The following is an 18817-nucleotide window of genomic DNA, read 5'->3' on the forward strand; positions in this document are numbered from 1 at the left end:
TACATCCAAGATGGTTATGTTTTCACAGATTGTATGGTCAGGTTCAAAGTCAAGTGTCAAGAATTGACCACCACTGGTAGTCTGTGCAGAAATTGCATCAAAGTGTGTGAGTGATATCTTTGACTGTTTTTGTCTTTGTTTTTTGTTTACTTTTGGTACAGGCGTCGGTGATTAAAGTCACCTGAATCTGGTGTACATACAGCTATATTTTGACAAAGTAGTGGTGCTTCAACAAATACTTTTACAAAGCAAAACGTGTCACGGATTTATAAAAGCATCACCGCCCCGGGGCCTCGGACTGCCAGGGGGCCTCCAAGCCTCAGGCCACGTGTGGAACGTGGCCCAAGACTTCCAAAGGAAGTTGAATGTCTGGGCCCTCAGTGCGCACAGCGCAAGCTGACCACTAGGCCCCTGGGTGCTTATAGTGTGAGCTCACCACTAGGCCCCCCCCGACCCCTCAGTTCTTTCAATATGAGGATCCCCCAGACTCCTTGGTGTTTAAAACGTGAGCTGACCACTAGGTCCCCTAGACCCCTCAACGCTTACAATGTGAGGGCCCCCAGACTCCTTGGTGTTTAAAACGTGAGCTGACCACTAGGTCCCCTAGGCCCCTGGGGCTTAAAGCATGATCTGACCACTAGGGCCCCTAGGCCTCGCAGCACTTACAATGTGAGGCCCATCAGTGCTTAAAATGTGAGCTGACCACTAGGTCGCCTAGGCCACTGGGGCTTAAAGCGTGATCTGACCACTAGGGCTCCTAGGCCCCACAGCACTTACAATGTGAGGCCCATCAGTGGGGCTCCAAAAAGACATGTGCCCAGGGGCCTCATGGGACTATGATCCGGCCCTGAGCATGAGACAAACTATTCTGTTTCTGAATACAGATTAACTCAAGGAGGGACATCAAGGAAGAGCCTCTTATCATTAAGACCACAGCTTTCAAAGTGTTGTGTGTAAATCATTTCAAGATCAATGACATTTCCCCTTCCTGCATCACTTGCCATCTGGAGAACAAATGCCTAATCCGCTACTGCAGGAGGGACCTCCTGCTATGTTTAATTAACAAGTCTATTCTTTTAAGGAAATTTTGTCCATTATGCACATTGCACAAAATTATTAAACATATTTTTAAAGTAATTATTCTGTTTACCTCTGAGGAGAATATTGTAATATTATTGTGGTATATTGCACATAATACAGCTGTTACAAACGTGAATGAGCGGAACGTTACTCCAGGTTCCCCCCTTGTGTGTATTAATTTGTAAATTCTACATACAGATTGCAGTTCCCCAAGTGAAATTAGCTGTGATTTGGCTAACGCAACTAATCAGCTTGTCTGAATTAGCCAATTACAGTCATCTGCCCTAATAGGCCACATTATGTCATAAGTAGATACGTGAGCCTTAAGGAAATAATATCCAATATATATTCATGAACTAACTAATCTATCTGATCAATTCTCAGACAACACAAGCATGTTCTGTAATAAGCACGGTTGTAGTGTCATTAGAAAAAGGATATATTTACTTGGTTGCTTGACTGATTCATATATATAGGGAATCAGAATCATGTCCAGAATGCTAAAAATGTGGACACCTGACCGCTGAAAGTACACATCTGTATGTGGAAGAAGTAGAGATTGAAATGGAAGTGCTTTAATTAGTGACCATGGGAGTGGCTGGAAAAAATAGGAACACATGTAGAAAGGGTTAAAAGATGTAAGGATAAGAGCTGGATAGTTCCCAGTAGAAGGGGTGGATTTTTTAAACATGTGGATCTTTTGTCCTGTTGAATTATTTGTTCTGTAAATAAGTAGTTAAGCGTAGGTGTGTGTGCTCTGTTGTGCTGAAGATTCATGCAGAATGGGAAAATTAAATACATATATAATTCAAACCTCTTTATTTAGAGCCATTATTATATTCGTACAGTGCAAAGTACAGACTCAGCATTTTCCCATTTGGTAGATGTATGTGTATACCAAAAACTGTCAATCTTTTGTAAAACACCCATATTCATGCATACATATTTAGAGATTAGAAAATGCCTCAGTTGTGGTCATTAAAAAGTAGAAAAACTGTGGTCCCTGAATAAATGAGCTGTGTCGTTATCAGGTGGTTTGTCTTAAAACAATTGTTAATTGTTCATGCATCAGATGTGAAAAGGGAAAGACTTTGTTTGTCCTCCTACATGTTCATGGGGCTTGAATAGGGGTTCTGTTCTGATGCATTCCATTTAGTGCACAACAGCCTTAAAGCGGCTGGAAAGTACCACAACTGATTTTTTCTCATGAGGTTATTTCCAGCGCTTCCGACAGGCATTCCTGGAGCAAGCTGTAGGTAAACAACGAAATTCATAACTTTTCACCATTAAATGTTTACAGCCTGTGAGGTTTGATCGTACTGCATGTGATAGTAATGAAAAAAGCTATGAATATAAATGTAATTATTAATTAAAAAGAGCTGTCGTTGACAGAGAACAGCACTACTCTGAACAGTGGGTGCATGTAATCTTTTGTCATATGCATATGAGATAACTATGTTTATGAACATTTTATAATGAGTGGGACCGGGAAGAAGACATGGTGCAGATAAGTGATCTTTGACGAGAGAGTAATAGTCACCCTGTAATCATAATCTTGTGGAGTTTGTCTGAATAATGATTCTGCATAATTAACTAGGACATTTGTTAAATGAATTGTCAGAACAACTGCATTGTGCAGTGAGCACAGAGGCAGAAAAAAAAAAAACATTAAAGTAGGAGTTGAATGGAACTAATGAGAAGAAATGATTTTTCTCAGGGAGGCTTGCTGATTCTCTTCTCAGTGCAGGGAACACAAGTCTGTGGCCACACTGGAATGTTATGGAGAAAAATGTTTTCATATTGTATGGACCTGAATTTTGTGAAGCTCACAAATTTTTTATTCTATTTTGATTTCATCTCATTCTATTTCTATTTCATTTCAGTAGATATTTCAGTATTACTGTCCAAAAATGAATACAGAGTAATTGTTGACATATTGCATATTTGGTCATAATTAAAATGAATGAATAACCAAGAATGACTATGCAGTTTACTTTTTCCTGTAAGACTGCCAGAAGAAAACTAAATGTAACAAGTATGAATGAATTAATGCCATTTTTGGTCATTTGAAAAAGCTGTGATATCTTTCCATGGAGTAAGCAATGAACAGAACAGATTTATTTGATATGATTTTTGAAATTAATTTAATTGTAATTAAATCTGTACGTAAATAGAAAGTCTGTAAAACCTGTTCTACAAAAGTGAGCCATCACATAAATGTGATTTAGCGATTGCACACAGTAAAATGGCCCATACAAAGTAGACAGCTAGGAGATGGATAGTTCAGTCACATCCACATGAATAAAAAAGCAGATATCACTGATAGCCACTTAGTCTTTCAGCTAGGAGACATATTACCTATTGTTAAAACAAATGGGCACAGGTCTGAGTGTTTCACAGTATGTTGCTTTAACCAAGAGCTCCACAAGGACTGTGAGATCTGTTCAATGTCACTGACATAGAAATGCTGCAGTGAGACCCCAGTAAATCATAAGCAAAGCAAAGCTTTTTGTCATAACCTATACTACCTTTCTGGTTTTATTTCAGGTTGAAATTATGAAAAATCCTGTATCAAGAGTTGCACAGTAGCAAACACAACTGTGTCATGTGGATTGGCAAAAAGTGTTTGTAAATGCTTAGAGCATATAAACAAACACCTTTCCTGGGTTAATGGATTTCAGAGGATTCTTCTTGTGCCAAAATAATGTGATGTTATTTATGGGCTGTTTAATTTCATTTGGCAAAACCAGATAATACTGTGGTAGAGAATGCTTTAAATTTGACTGCTGTTTTTAGCTGTCTCTATGGCTTTTTGCTTAGTGGTTGTGTTGGATAGACCACTACATTTCATTTTAAACATCAAAAATAAATACAACCTGGCTATATTTAGGGTAAATATAAAAACCTGACCTTATGAGGTATTCATGAAATTATACTGTTGCGGTACTGGCAGACCATGCTCTAATAATATTTCTTCCACATCTCTACAGGTCTCTACGACCAAGCTTCTTTCTTTTACATTTGTGCCTGTTGTGAGAAGATTGCCAATCAAAAACGAAGTGAGGGAAAAAAAGGGAAGTCCCGCAAGGACATCAAATGAGGTATGAAGCATATTTAATCATCCATATTGTAGACTTGGTCAGTACATGGTTCTAAGGACCCATAGTATATGCTGATTTCCATTCCATCTTATCTCTTAAGGAGTTAATAAGATTATGGAGCTGACATCATTGTTAGCTTTTGTGATCGGTTTTTTGTTGATGGAGATGCACGGAATACAGCTGAAAGATAAATCACAAAAACACAATGCACAGATGAGACAAACAGGACAATAACAACAACATAACTACTGTAGAAACTGTAAAAAAAAAGGCATGGGGTGGGAAGAGGAATGGGGAAATGTGTACACCAGAAGTTCACAGAAGTACCACATTCCACTCTTATATGACATATGCAGCATAAATGTTGTAGAAGAGATCATAAGGTAGCTATGTTGCACAGTGTGCAGTGAATGTTGTCCTAAGCTGTAGTATCACCAGTGCTGGCTTTATTCATTATGGCTATTGAACATTCAGTTCAGACAGTGTCTCAGTGTCCCTAAAATGGTCTAACTAAACAGGTTTAGTAAGGTGAATGTAAATGGCTGAGAGTATGCCATGTGAGGATGATGTTAGGTTAATCCAGATAGCTCTGGAATGGTAGCTAAAATCTACATCCCATTGGACACCATATGCATAAAGAGAAGGTCTCAGCTGAAGTTACGGAACCAGATAAAGAAAACAAATATTTCTCAACCTAGGGAATATAATAAACACTTTCTCATTAGGAAGGCCATGTAGAGTATAAAAACCTTTATTAGGCCATAAAGGATGATAGGTGATACAGCTAATAATTTTTCAACAAATTGAAGCTGTGGTAGAGAGGGGATAATTTACAAAAAAAATCACTGTGTTTCCCAGAAGTGAACCAAACCAAACCAAAACCAGTACATTTGAGATAATTGGAAGCAACTGGAATTGCATATTAGCTTTTTGTTTTAGGCCTGCTAAAAGGATACCTGAACCCTGTGAGGAGCTGCCATTGCCTGCTCAATCTGGCACCACAAGACTGAGGAAGTGGTGTTTTACCCTGTTCTGAGGGAATTAATTTCAATAGACCAATAATACAGTTTAAAATTGGCGAGCGATAGACCACCCAAATATTTAGCTCTCTGGAGCCTGTGGGACGAATGGGTTCTTTTTTTACTGTTCCAGATGAATTTCCTCATCAGAAGCAGAAGTACTATAAAGTAATTTGGAGGAAGAGAAATAGGGCACATAGAAAAAAGGAAATTCATACAGGCTAGGACATTTGTTTTGATCAGTGCTGTTCAGCCCTGTAAAGACAACTGTAGATTAGACCACATCTGGATGTTGGAGGTTATACTGATGAAAGCTGAACACTAGAGGAGATGCAAATACCAAGCTAAGAAAATTTATTAACATGTGAGTTCACAAGAATTGTATGGGGGAGGGACACTTCTCTTGAGAGCGGTTCACAGGGGAGGAATAGCTTTTGCCCAGTTGATTTAGCAATCAGATAATTTACTGAACTGAGTAAATACATTTAGAAATTGAGGGAGTGAATTTGGAAAAATAAAGTAGGCATAACTGAGATATAAAAGAAGAGAGATAATGAGTAAGCAAGATCAATTTGTTGAAGGGTCAGAGATCATATTAACAAAAAATGTTAAAGAAACATCAGATTTCTATAATGAGGAAATTAGAGCAGATTCAATGTATTTGTGACAAATTCAGCTCAATCATACCTAATTATTAGACATTTTAGCTGGAGCAGCAGTCACCACAGTTGAGTAATAAGTCATTCAGCACTTTAATTATAACTATATCATGTATTGTCATGACTCAAGGGAATTAAAAACATATTTCAATATCAGAAACAATCAAGTGGATAATTGCCTTTTGAGAGATCCACGATACTGCTACATACAGGGAATCCACTGTCCACACATAAGCGCCATCCATTACAAAAACAATATAAATGCTATAAAATGTTAATGAACCAGCATAATCATGAGCTAGTCATGATTTTTATGAGCCCAAGTGATGATACAGCCTTTCAGTATTGCTGCTTTCATTGGATAAGAGATACAACTAGTATAAACTCTTTTGTTGTAGACTGAAGCATACAGCAGCGTTTCCCAAACCTCTCCTGGAGAACCCCTTGTCCTGCATGTTTTAGATCTCTCCCTGCTCCAACACAGCTGATTCAAATGACCAACTCGTTATGAACTCCTGAAGCTGCTTAATAACAAGCTGATCATTTAAATCAGCTGTGTTGGAGCAGGGAGAGATATAAAACATGCAGGACAAGGGGTCCTCCAGGAGAGGTTTGGGAAACGCTGGCATACAGGACAGAGGTTCATCTGTGGTTTGCTTCATATTATATTTTCATGTGAAAAGGAAAACAAATCAAGGCCAAAAAAACCAAACAAATCAAGCCAAAAAAGACCCCAAACAAAACAAAAATAAATTTAAATGACACTCTTGCTGCTGAATGTGCTCTTATAGAGTCATTTCTTTTGCAAAAAACTAAAATGGCATTGGTAAGCCACAATCATGCAGCTTGTCAAGGTTTTCAATAATAATTAGTTGCAGCATACTGTGAACTTGACCTCATAGTCACAAAGTGTGATTAAGCCAAATGACAGACCAGTTAATAATTAAGACTTTAGCAGTCTACCAACTGCTACTGAAGATTTTAATTTTTGAAATATATATGCTTGGAAGGCATTCTTCTTTTGGGCAATTTGCATACAACTCACCATCAGGGTTTCCGCTAGGATTTTTTCTTGCCGGTCTGGTGTCCGAAAAGAATTTATTTTACTGGACAAATTTGAATGTTTCCGGTCACTTTTCAATAATAGTCTATGTTACAAATGCAAATATAATGTACACCTAGGCTGACGAAAGAATGACAACGACCTCAAATCAGTTTGACTATTTAATGAACAGTAACGATTAAGCAAAACGAACAGTAACAATTGAGCAAAACCTCAACATTAGCTGCTAAAATGTAGACTATTATGAAATATCTGTAACCTGTAACATCTGTAGCCTGTTTAAAAAAAGGCTAGGTCTACATGGCATCAAATGTAGCCTATAGGATACCAGGTAACATTTTATTTTCTCCTTTTTTTCATTGCGGCATAGCCCTCTGCTGCCAACGTGTCCAATGTGTCTTTGCAGCTTGCAATGCACGTAAGCCGTGTCACTCTCTCCTCCTCCAGATGGCTTCACTTCACAAAGTTGAATAGTAGTGGGCCTAGTAGCAAGTATCGCACAATAAAAGAGTACACCCTTTTGAGGAAAAATAGTACTTTAGGCTGTTAATAGGCTGTTTTGCTGTCAAAACACAAATGTCCTGTTTAGGGATAGCCTTTTTGTTATAGCTACATTTTGTATGAGCATTATCACCAGACATTTTGACCGGTGAGTTTTTAATTCATCAGTTTTTTATAAATTTTACTAGGCTAAAACCTGTAATTAGCAGCTAACAGAAACCCTGCTCACTATGTATTCTATGTAGCTCCTGGTTCAGACCCTGGTCCTCTCATGCCTGGACTACTGTAACTCCCTCATTGCCTGTCTTAATGCCTGTGCCATCAAACCCCTTCAACTAATCCAGAATGCAGCTACATGAATTGTCTACAACCTCTGAAAACATAGTCAAGTTACAATCCTCCTATGTTCTGCCAAGATCACTACAGTCTGCAACCATGGAGCAGCTGACAGTCCCATCCCCAAGGGGTTGCTCCTCTCAGACACAATCCCCGTGTGTACTGGTCCTTTAGTGGTGGAATGAACTCCCCACGGGGTTCAGGACAGTGGAATCACTGGCCATCTTCTGACGCAGACTGAAGACCTACTTCTTCAGACTTCATCTCGGTTCCACCTCAATCAACACCTGCTACTTGTAGTACTTGCTTTTTATTTTTATTTGTAGTATCACAATGTGCTTTGGACTCTGTGATCTAGTGACTAATGTGTGGTAGTATACTTGGCTTCCCTTGTCTATTCAGGGTGCACAAGTTAACTTGTGGTAGGGCTTGAATATTGTTATGCTCATACTCACTGGCCTGGTAGTGTTGTTAGCCTGGTTTCTCACTGTAGCTCATTCAACTTGAATGGATACACTTATGTTCTTTTGTGCTGGAAGTCGCTCTGGAGTGCCTGCTAAACGAAGCTAATGTAATATAATGTAATGTAAATACTAAGCTCTTATGCAGCATGGACAGAGCAGTGAATCAACATATATGAAGCAAGCACCCTTGTGTGAATGAATGAATGAATGAATGAATGAATGAATCAATCAATCAATCAATCAATAAGTCAATCAGTCGACAAAGCGAATGACACAATTTGCTTCACAGATATCAGCTCACTATCTATCTAAGCTCCTAACTAAAACAATAGCAATATAACCTCAGTAAGACTATCTAGCTAGGTAGGTAGGCTACTTGGTCTTGTATGGTATTCCCATGGTGAATGAAACTGTAATTGTCACCCAAGGTACTACTGAGTGGTCTAAGCATCTGGGAATGGGAGGTTTCATACTGTACGTGTATGTCAAATCCATGTCTTTTGGATGGAGAATTTAGAGGGACTGAATGGCCTGTCAGCAGCTGCATTTGTTTGTCAACTTAATAAGATGAGTGTCCAGTATGTAAAACTGTCAATAGTCAATGAGTCTTATCCATTGGATTAATAAACAATACTACTGTTTTCATGAAAGTATCATATAGTTAATTTATTCAAGTAATGAATTACAGTAGTCATACAATGAAGACCAGTTTACAGCAATACCACTACACATGTAGGCCACATTCATAAAATCTCAGTTTGGAGTGCCCCAAAACCATAATTATCCTAATGTTACTTATTATTGTTGTATTGTGAAATTATTATTGTTGTCATTGTCTTTGTCCTGCCCTTATTATTCCTTGTACAGTATGATTGGCAGCACTAATTTCAGTACAGCTTCTGCCGCTTATTATTGCTTTTGCTGGCTCTTTTCCACATTTCACAATGTGGAAATGACATAAATATAGAAAGGCCTCTTCAGAAATTCTCTTCAGATTATAAAATGCAAAAACAAGGCAGAAAGTTACAGTTAAACATTTTGGAGTAGTGCTTGGTGCCCAACTTGATTAATGCAACTTGGTTTCATATTGATATCAGTGATTTCACTGGAGGTACTTAGGTTTATCTTGCCATTGTTGTAAGAATAAGTGCTTAGTGAGTAACTTGGAAAAACAATTAAACAGAATATCAATCATATATAAAAATAGAGCCGAGAACCACAAAAAAAAAAACCACAAACGCGACATACCTTATAGAACGGTGTACCTTGTAAAGGATGTATACAGGTGACAATATTGTCATCTTAAACATAAGTAAACGGCCACAGCTTCCATAAAACCATGTCATTAAACACAGCCTATCCCCTTGGCTGAGACAGTGTCTCTCACGCAATCTGTCTGTCTGTCCTCCACCAGCAATCTGATTATAGATTTAGATGTGGATATTGGATTTTGACAGCGTATGACAGCTGAAAACTTGGGCAAGAAGGACTGAAAAGAGGCCTCTAGGCCTACCCATATGTAATAGTTAATTGTAGATGTATAAGAGATGAACACTGACATATTTCAGCCACACCAAGATGACACATGGGAACTTAACCAGCCGCTGAACTCCGGCAATGATTTTATCTTGAGGAGACAGAGGTGTGAATGGTTCTCTTTTAGCTGTATATTATTCCAGTTTTGCAATATTTCTAAGTGACAGAATAATTAAGGGATTGAGTTTGTACCCAGGTACAAATCCAAGCAGGGGCACTGTAGTTGAATAGAGAGAGGTACTCCACTTGAATTGCTTCAGCAATTACCTGTAATATTTAAAATATAATCTTAGAAAGTCAACCTGGATTAGGGAATCTGCTAGGCAAATAAACAAGATTTGCCTACATGAGTATAGTGTACAATTGTGTATCAAGCATGTTTAACCTGCCTTGTAAGGGCCATTAATCTAGTTTGTTCTTGATATGTCAAGTTGCACACAGTGATCCATCACCCTATGACTGGTCAGGTTTCCCTCTTCTCTTTCATCGGCTTCCCCTTCTGATTGGCTCCTGGATGTTTTCCAGCATTTAGCAGGATCGAAGGAAAGAGAAGCAGAGGATACCATGTCAGAGGATGGAGTGTTCAAGGCAGAGGTTGTGTACATTGGTGCAGACTCTGAAGAGGGAGCAGCCAGGGGTCGCTGGGCTCAGCTGGCGAAAGACGAAACCGCCTACAGACAAGAGGCACAATCCCAGGTCAGCGCCCACTAAAGAGTTTCAATCAAAATGTTGTGTGTATTGTTCTCTGTTCTATGGGAGAAGGCATGGTGCCAGAACTACAGTAATAATGCCATACATAACCACTCCCCATACATTCAGTCATCAAAGGCAAGTTAGAGACAGGGTCTAAGTGGAGTGAAATACGGTAGTGAGAGGAAGATTTTAACATTCTGAAATTTTGAGGATACCCATTTCACAATCCATCACTATTCCAATATAAGATAAAAAGCAGAAATTTGGAATCTAGAACGAAAGCAAAGTAAAACAAAAGTAGCAACATTTTGGCTAGTTTCTCTGAAATACTATGTGTTTCAACATGTTTTGAATTCTCAGTGTTTGTAAACAGGATAACAACTGAGAGAATAATGAGAGCAGGAGAACCTCATAGGAGCAGAAGTGATAAGTAAACATGTGATCTTATTTCATATCATTTACTAGTGTATGAGTATTTCCTTACATCTTATTGGGGAATAATATTGATTTCAAATGATTTGGAGTAATATCTGAAAATTAAACCCAGGGCAGTTTACACTCAGAAGCAGATAAGCCCTTGTATCCAATAATAATATTCATCCTCAGGTTTGCTTTCTTTACTGAATAAATCAAGAAGTCCTTTTAATGAATTTGCTGCAATAAATTGAAATAATATATTTCTGCCATTCATGACAACTGACTAAAGAAAATGATGGGGTTCAATGCACAAGACAGATACCATTAATCTGGACCTATTCATCTTTTTTCTTCTTTCTTTTTAAAGACACTGACAGACCTATGTTATCTGATGACATGCATAGTGGATTATTATTCATAAAGCAAAATGATCCCTATGAAAGCAAGAGAAATAGGATGTATCCAGCACCAAATTCTTTTGAGAAATAAACACTGAAGGTTACCATCTAGTCAAATGGTTTTGACAGATGAGTTTAATCACTTTGAGCAGTGAAAAAATAAATAAATAAATAAATATATATATATATATATATATATACACACACAAATGGCACAGAAGCTCTCCTTGGCTTTTGTCAAGATGTTGAATTTTAAAATGAAAGCATTGAAGACAAATGTTAATTTGAAGGACACCACTTTTTTACTGAACACTACTATAATTTAAAAAGAAGAGAAAAAATGCATAAAAATGGATTCTTTTCATGTTTTTCTCCCATCTTTTTTTTTCTCAGTTAAAACTACCAACTGTTCACATGACCCAAGGCCAGCCCACCTCTCTTCCAATCTCTGCCCCCTCAGAGAACAAAGTGCACCTCTTTCATAATACAGCTCACATACTGACTCCTGCTGCCTTGGAAATTACTCAAAACAATGACCAATCCAATCTCCTTTCAAACCAAGTCCCTGAAAAAAGGGAGAGGAGGACCCTGGTTTCAGCTTCTCAAGTGGCTCACTTCACAGAGCTCTTTGCAACGCCTGCCTCTTCAAAAGAGTCGGTCCTGTCCGAGGACTGTTCTGCCCTGCATGCTCTCTCCTCGGAGGGGTCTCCCGTCTCCCTCAGCCGTACGGTCTCCCCATGCTCCTCCATCAGGTCCGGCGCTTTTTCTCCATCTGTAATACGGGTCAAGCGCCACTCTCTGGCGTCAGGTTCCAGCTTGTTGCAGAAACTGCCTTCCTGTCTCTCCCTGGCCTCTGAGAGTCCATCTCCATCACCCTGTCCCTTGTCCCCAAGCATGGGGAGGGCGTGGCACAGACCCCCTCCCACACAGCTTTCCCTTCTCACTGCAATACTGAGGAAAGGTCGCCTACCCATTCTGTCCCCCACCCTGCAAAGGGCGTACTCTCCCTGCTGGCCCATCACAGCAGCCAGTTTGTCCTCCTGTAATGCCTGCTTGGCTGCTTCCAAGCTGGGCTCTTTGTATCAGGGAGTGTCAGGGGCACAATGCCAGAGTGCCATGGAGGAGCCCAAAATGGATCCCAACCACACACAATGGCCTGTGTCAGAGACCCTCAAATGTCTCACTCCTCCGCCCTCTCCTGACTTAACAGAAGTCACTACCATTGATCCTCATGTCCGATCGCTGAGCCAGTCTGCCAAACTAGCTCCAGTCAAGCATTCTACTGAACCAAGCCAAAGGGTCACCTCCCCCATCTTTAAGAGTCATACTGCTTCACCAATCTGTCCCCAATCTGTCACCAATTTTTCACAGCCGATTAACACCGAGGGGACTCTGTCCCAAGCATCTAACCCTGTGCTCTCCTCGTCCTTTTCAAGACTTCGCTCTATGTCCCCTAAAACCGGCTCTCTCACCTGCTGTTCCAAAGGGGACTTCCCTGCACTGTCCCCAGTGCCCAAAGTCACCTTTTCTTCAGTGCCAAGGTGCAAAGAAGTTATCTGTCCTTCTTCTCTACAAAATGGCATTAAAGGCCCCCAAGCTGCAGAGAGGCCGTACTCCAGATCCCCCGCTTGCCAACTTTCCCCACCTCCTAGGGCAAGCTCTTTCTCACCTTCCCCATGCACATCGCCCCACTTCCATCGCTCGCCCTCGCCCAGACCCAACTCGCCTTCTTCCACGCCTGAGTGCCTGACCCTCTCCCCCTCTCCGGTGCCCTCCAATCGTGACCTCTCCCCTTCACCCTCTCTGTCCGTGTCCTCCACACCCTCTCCGATCCCCAAGAGCGGTGCTGACAGGGCGGGTAAAAAGAGAAAGGTATTGTAAATGTTGGCATGTGGTCTGATTGCATGCCCTGTGCATGTCTCATGCCAAAGAAGAGACAACAGCATTCAGCGCATGACCCTCTGTTCTAACAGCCATTTCACATTATGCCCACTTCTCTACATGGATAAATCTCTAAACCCTCATTTTTCCAATTAAAACAAGTGCTGGATTTTTAAAACAAATGCTGCAATTTATAGGGTGCTAGGATATGTTTGTCATGACTGTAAATGTGTATGTTTTTCAAAGTGGAAATCAAATAGCTGTGTGCCTGTATGCCTTTCTACTGCATCATCTGAAAACATTCTTTGAAGACTGAAAATATGGCAATGAAGACTTTTGCTACATATGATTTTGCTTCTATGCAGGGCTAAGCATGGTAAAGGTATTTAGCATTTTCATACTGTCTTCTGCTTTTCATGGGTATTCCTTTCCCAGTCCCAGCTGTACAAGATCAAGTCAAGCTACAAGGCCCTTGCAGCGATTCCCACAAACACCCTTCTGTTGGAACAGCAGGTGAGGCCTCAGCTGATAGACTGTCATTACTCTCTCTGCATCTTCATGTTGCTGCTTATTGACAGACAAGCTGGGGCACACGCGCATAATTGCCACGTAATTGTACCTAATTCCCTCCTCTGGCTCATCTTGGAACGAAAATGATCGGGTGAATATAGCAAATCACTACAAGTGTACCAGGGCCTTTTTTGAGGGTGTTGCAACTCTAAAGAAAATAGAAAAATGTCAGTCTGTGATGCCAGGATAGCAGGTAATTATTCGTGCAGCAGTATGCTGTTGGTATTCTATTGTGTATAATTACACAGGTATGCCAATGAAGTGTTTAGGTCAAATTCATTTCTTCTGTTGCTGTCAAATATTCCACTTCTTATACTCAGATGTAACAGTCAAAGGAATTACAATAATGCCATTCTGTATGGATAATGTGATCAAATAACTGTTAATAATAATAATTGTTAATAGTCATCTTTCCATATGGGTCAGAATGTATGCAAGACATGTTTTAAGATTTTCATGTGCTAGGGTGAGTTAGTGGGGTAAAAAGGGGGAAAGGAGAGGACAGAATGAAAATGAAAAGTCTTTAATCATATATTCTGTTCCAAACAAATGATCAACAACAACAAAAAAACAACTCCACAGTAACATCTGTATGAAAAGGTGATGAGCTGGTGAGTGGAGAGAGCAAATTTACAGAATGCAGTACACATCTTAAATAACAAATTATGAGTGTCTCAAGTGCACATAAAAAAGTGACAGAATAAAACCAATAAAAGTAAAAAAGCAAAACAAACCGAAGAGCACTCGAATTGGGTGCGCAGGTTAAAATTTTTTTCTGTCTCCTCTTGACTTCACTCCTTCAGATACCTGAATTCCTGTTCGTCTTTTGCGTTCCAGAGGTGACCTTTATGCTTGGTGACATTTTGATTCACCTTACAGTGCAAGGAGGAAGGAGCAGTGAACATTCTATCTTTCCGTTTCTGTGATGTGGTATATTCCTGAACCTTTAGTCCAGACAGATTTTCTTGCCTCTGTTTCTGAAACTATTTGATGAACTGAGGGGTCAAAAGGGCAAGGGTTGCCTTACCTGATTTTATTTCCCTTGCCTGGCTTATTACTGTAGGCGATAGATGACGAGGTGGAAAAAGAGGGGAGTCCAGTGGACAGCACAGACAAGGACAGTGTCTTGGAGACCCACGTGGAGGTAAAGCACAGATCTGTTTTGTCCTGTCTTTGAATCCTAGTCACAAAGTGTTGGCTGTCACAAATATCCTCTCCTTCTGTAGATGTGCTCTCCAGCTCAGCTCAGACAGCAGTCTGAAGAACTGTATGCTGCCATTGATCAAGTCTTACAAGACCCACTTCCTATGGTGAGTAAATGTAAACTGCTTTCTTCTGAGCCTGCTCATTGTGTGCTCTTATTTACTTTGTCATTGACAAGCATGATTTGTTTTTTAAGCGTCGATCGCAGTCCGCTCCGTTGTCCCTGATGACGTCAATGGAGACAGAGGCACCCAAGGTTTGTGAACGATCGCTGGCACATCATGAAAGCACTCGTTTCCTGCTTTGGTTCTTCAGCTCTGTGAAGGTTCTGAAGACATTCAGAGATTTCAAAGGCATTTTAGATATGGGCTTCATCCCTTTCTAACACATTTGATGAATACCGTATGTGACAGTTTTTTTGAACAATGGTGAGAATCAAATTTGTTTTGTTTAATAGCATTATACCATTATATACCATTATTCCAAATGCAGACAGAGGCAACCAAAGAATGTGAATGATTGCTGGCACATAATGAAAGCACTTTTTTTCTGTTTTGGTTCATCAGCTCTGTGAAGGACATAAGGTTCTGAAGACATTCAGAGATTTCAAAGGCATTTTAGATTTTGGCACCATCCTTTTTAACACATTTGATGAATACAGTATGTGACTTTTTTTTGAACAAGGGTGAGAATCAAAATTGTTTCGTTTAATGCAATTATACCTTTCTGTACCATTATTGCAAAGGAGAAAATATTCATTTAGATGGCTCATTCAAAGAGGTTCATTTATATTCATAAACTACTTCCATAAAGAATCACAATAGACTGATTCAATGATGGCTGCTTAAGTTTTTTATTTGAAAGTAGCATTTATTAATGATCTTATCGTGAATATAGCAACTCCTGAAGCAAGTCCAGATCAAAATTATTTAAAGGCATTCACAAAACCAAGGAGCATGTAGCCACAAATGTCCTCCTTTTCCATCACCATAAAAATAATCAATGTACAAAAATAGCTTCTCATTCTTAGAATGGGAGATTAAAGATATCATTGTTTCATTCATTAACAGTGCATATGCAAAGCACATAAACATCATTATTCCATTAACAGTCTGTAAATTAAAGTAAATTTGTATGAAGTGGTTGCCTACTTAAGGCCATAAATGACCCGGCATTAAATGTTGGTGATAATACCATGCCAATGTTTTTGAAAGCAAATGTCAAAGGAAACAGAAAACCTTTTATTTGTTTTGCTTCCATTGCTTAAAAAAGGATATGTGTGTTCATGTCAGGTTTATTGTCATGTCAGGTTCTACTTTTTTGAACTTGAATTAGACCTTTTAATACACACTTTCACTAGAACTGACTATTTTCATTCACATAGAAAGCAGACTGGCTCCAAGTTAAGTGATGTAATCACACATATGTAATCTCATGTATGAAATGATACGCAGTCTCATAATGAGCTTATATTTGTATAAATTCTGTCTGATGATTGTACCTATCATGTCTGAAGCTGTTCACCCAGGTCCCAGTCTATCACAGAGATACTGCAGGCTTTCATTATTGCATTGCTAAGTCTCACAGCTAATTTAACAATAACAATAACAACAACCACATCTTTCTCTCTGTTCACTGCTTGAAGCAAATTCATACCATGCGATTGCAGTGGCTGGATGTATACAGCATATACAGTTCCTTGTGGATATGCTTTCAGGTCTCTGAAAAATGAATATCGCTTTCCATGAGACAACTGAAAACTGCATAAAATGTAGAGTTTGCAATGTGTGATTTGCAAAACATCACACCCAATCCTTCAAGTCAAACATATTTTGAAGAAAAGAAATCACATCAGGAAAAACAACATTGCATTTAAAGTATCATAACCAATTTGTACCTTTTTGAAAGTAACTTTCTTCAAAAAAGGAAAGATGTTTGAGTGATCGGTGTTCTGTGCATGTTTTGGGTTTAGAAGGATACAGGTGTCTTTTGAATGCCTGCCCCCTGGTCACCTGATGAATACTATTACAAGAGTTAATATCCTGGTCCTTTTAGGTTTATTGACTTTGCTGTGTTGTTATGATGGCCTTTTGCTGCCAATTTTTAATAATAGCCATCTGTTGTGCATCTTTATCGCTTTCAGATGTGAATTTAATAGACATAATATACTTTTACAGCCCAGATTGTCTTGTTACCATTTGTCTTTGCCTTATTTAGAGATTTACATCATTACCAAGATCAGCTGGACGAGAAACCAAATATGTGAGTATTACACATTGCATTTTCTTACAGTGACACTGAAAAAATTAAGCCTTTGGTACACTTGCAGTCCTGAGCTGTGTCTGGCTATGGTTCCTATAGATACACATGGGTGAACATTTTCAGATGGCAGTGTAGCATTGTGATTAAACTGGAGATTTTGGGCAAGAAACCTGGCTTGGACACTGCTTTGGTTCCTGTGAACGAGGGATTAACCATTTGTAAATATGCCCTTTTGCCCTAAAAAAATTATGTGTAAAATGTAAGCTATGTATGCCACCATGGAAAAGGTCATCTACAAAGCAAACAAATAACAGCACTAATATTCTTCATTTGATGAAAGGATGCCGTCCAAAAAGGCTTTGACATGGTATTCTGTAAAGGATGCAGATCTGCTGTTAATTCATTAGAATACAAATTTATTTCTTTGCTTGTGTTGTGGAGGGACACAAAGAAAAGAATAAATTGCCTGAGGAATAAATATTCTGCAGATCGCATTGTCAGTCATAGCAGGTTGTAGGCCTATGCCCTGATGTGAATGTGCTTCACATTAGGTATAATCTCTTAGTGTCTTCATAAAGCATACACCACACAGTATGCATGGTGATTTTACTTTTCTATTTTTACTGTATCATTTAAAAGCAGCAGTTTGTAGCCTTTAGAAATATGTAGATAGTGTTTCATTTCAGAAATGAATCCATGCATGTAAAAACATGTGACTTGTCCTTCTTGTGTTGGTTGTCATAAAGCATAACATATGCTTTATAAAATGGTAATGCCATGCTCATGAAGACTAAATTAAGTTATACTTAATGTACTGTGACCATAGTCTGAAATCCAATCTGTCTTGAATTGAAATTATAATGTTGGATAGATTAGAGACCTTTATGTTTTGTCTATCTAGACAATTTGGAGTTTGGAGCTGACTATTTAACAAATATTTCAGGCTTTTTCCCTGCTTTTTCTGTCCAAATGAAACATGCTGTGACAGACAGCAGCAGAGGAATAAAAACGGCTAATTACAGCAAAATCACAAGATCTCTTACCACATGGCGTGCATTTTTTACATGCCTTCATGGCTGACGAGTGCTCTGTAAACATTTGACTGCTGAAACCATCTGATGCTGGACTGGTATAAGGATGAGTCTTTGGTGTTTGCATTTAATAAGATGCTGAACATTTGCTTGGATAATAAATAATTTAAATAGCATATATACAGAAATGTTGATGTAGTGTGATCTGCACCAAAAGATTCAAACTGCATATAGATTTTTGTAAACTTGTAATCCACAGTACGAAACACTCACGTTATATTAAACTAAAACACTTGACCAGGACAGTGATATCCATTGTTAGTTAACGTATTAACAGCAAGGCAGTGACATTTGCTAGCACATGACATGCATCTGCATAGTCCTTATTCAAGGCAAATGTATCGTTCACACATTTGCATATTGTTTCTTTATACATGGGGATTCTCACTGAAGAAATTTACGTGACCTATCTTACTTAAGGGTGTAACAGCTGTGTCACACTTAGGATTCAAACCTGAAACCTGCTGGATAAGAGTGCCTCCCTACTCCCTAAACACTCTGTCACACCGTCAAACCAGAACCACCAAATAATCTGTCGTCCTC

The 18817-nt window shown here is 39.1% G+C and overlaps 1 protein-coding gene across 4 annotated transcripts in view; it reads left to right on the top strand.

Moving 5' to 3' along the window:
• Window positions 1-18817, top strand: part of LOC118789768 (muscular LMNA-interacting protein) — a 49884-nt gene that overhangs the window by 12403 nt on the left and 18664 nt on the right. For all 4 annotated transcript variants that reach the window (XM_036546363.1, XM_036546364.1, XM_036546367.1 and 1 more), the window contains 8 exons: window positions 4071-4181; window positions 10285-10455; window positions 11661-13139; window positions 13584-13661; window positions 14782-14862; window positions 14945-15028; window positions 15118-15177; window positions 17139-17183. In XM_036546363.1, the coding sequence (XP_036402256.1) occupies window positions 4071-4181; window positions 10285-10455; window positions 11661-13139; window positions 13584-13661; window positions 14782-14862; window positions 14945-15028; window positions 15118-15177; window positions 17139-17183 (2109 nt within the window). The remainder of the gene's footprint in view (window positions 1-4070; window positions 4182-10284; window positions 10456-11660; window positions 13140-13583; window positions 13662-14781; window positions 14863-14944; window positions 15029-15117; window positions 15178-17138; window positions 17184-18817) is intronic.

Source organism: Megalops cyprinoides, chromosome 15 (genome assembly GCF_013368585.1).
Source record: "Megalops cyprinoides isolate fMegCyp1 chromosome 15, fMegCyp1.pri, whole genome shotgun sequence".
In the NCBI taxonomy this organism is placed as follows: domain Eukaryota; kingdom Metazoa; phylum Chordata; class Actinopteri; order Elopiformes; family Megalopidae; genus Megalops; species Megalops cyprinoides.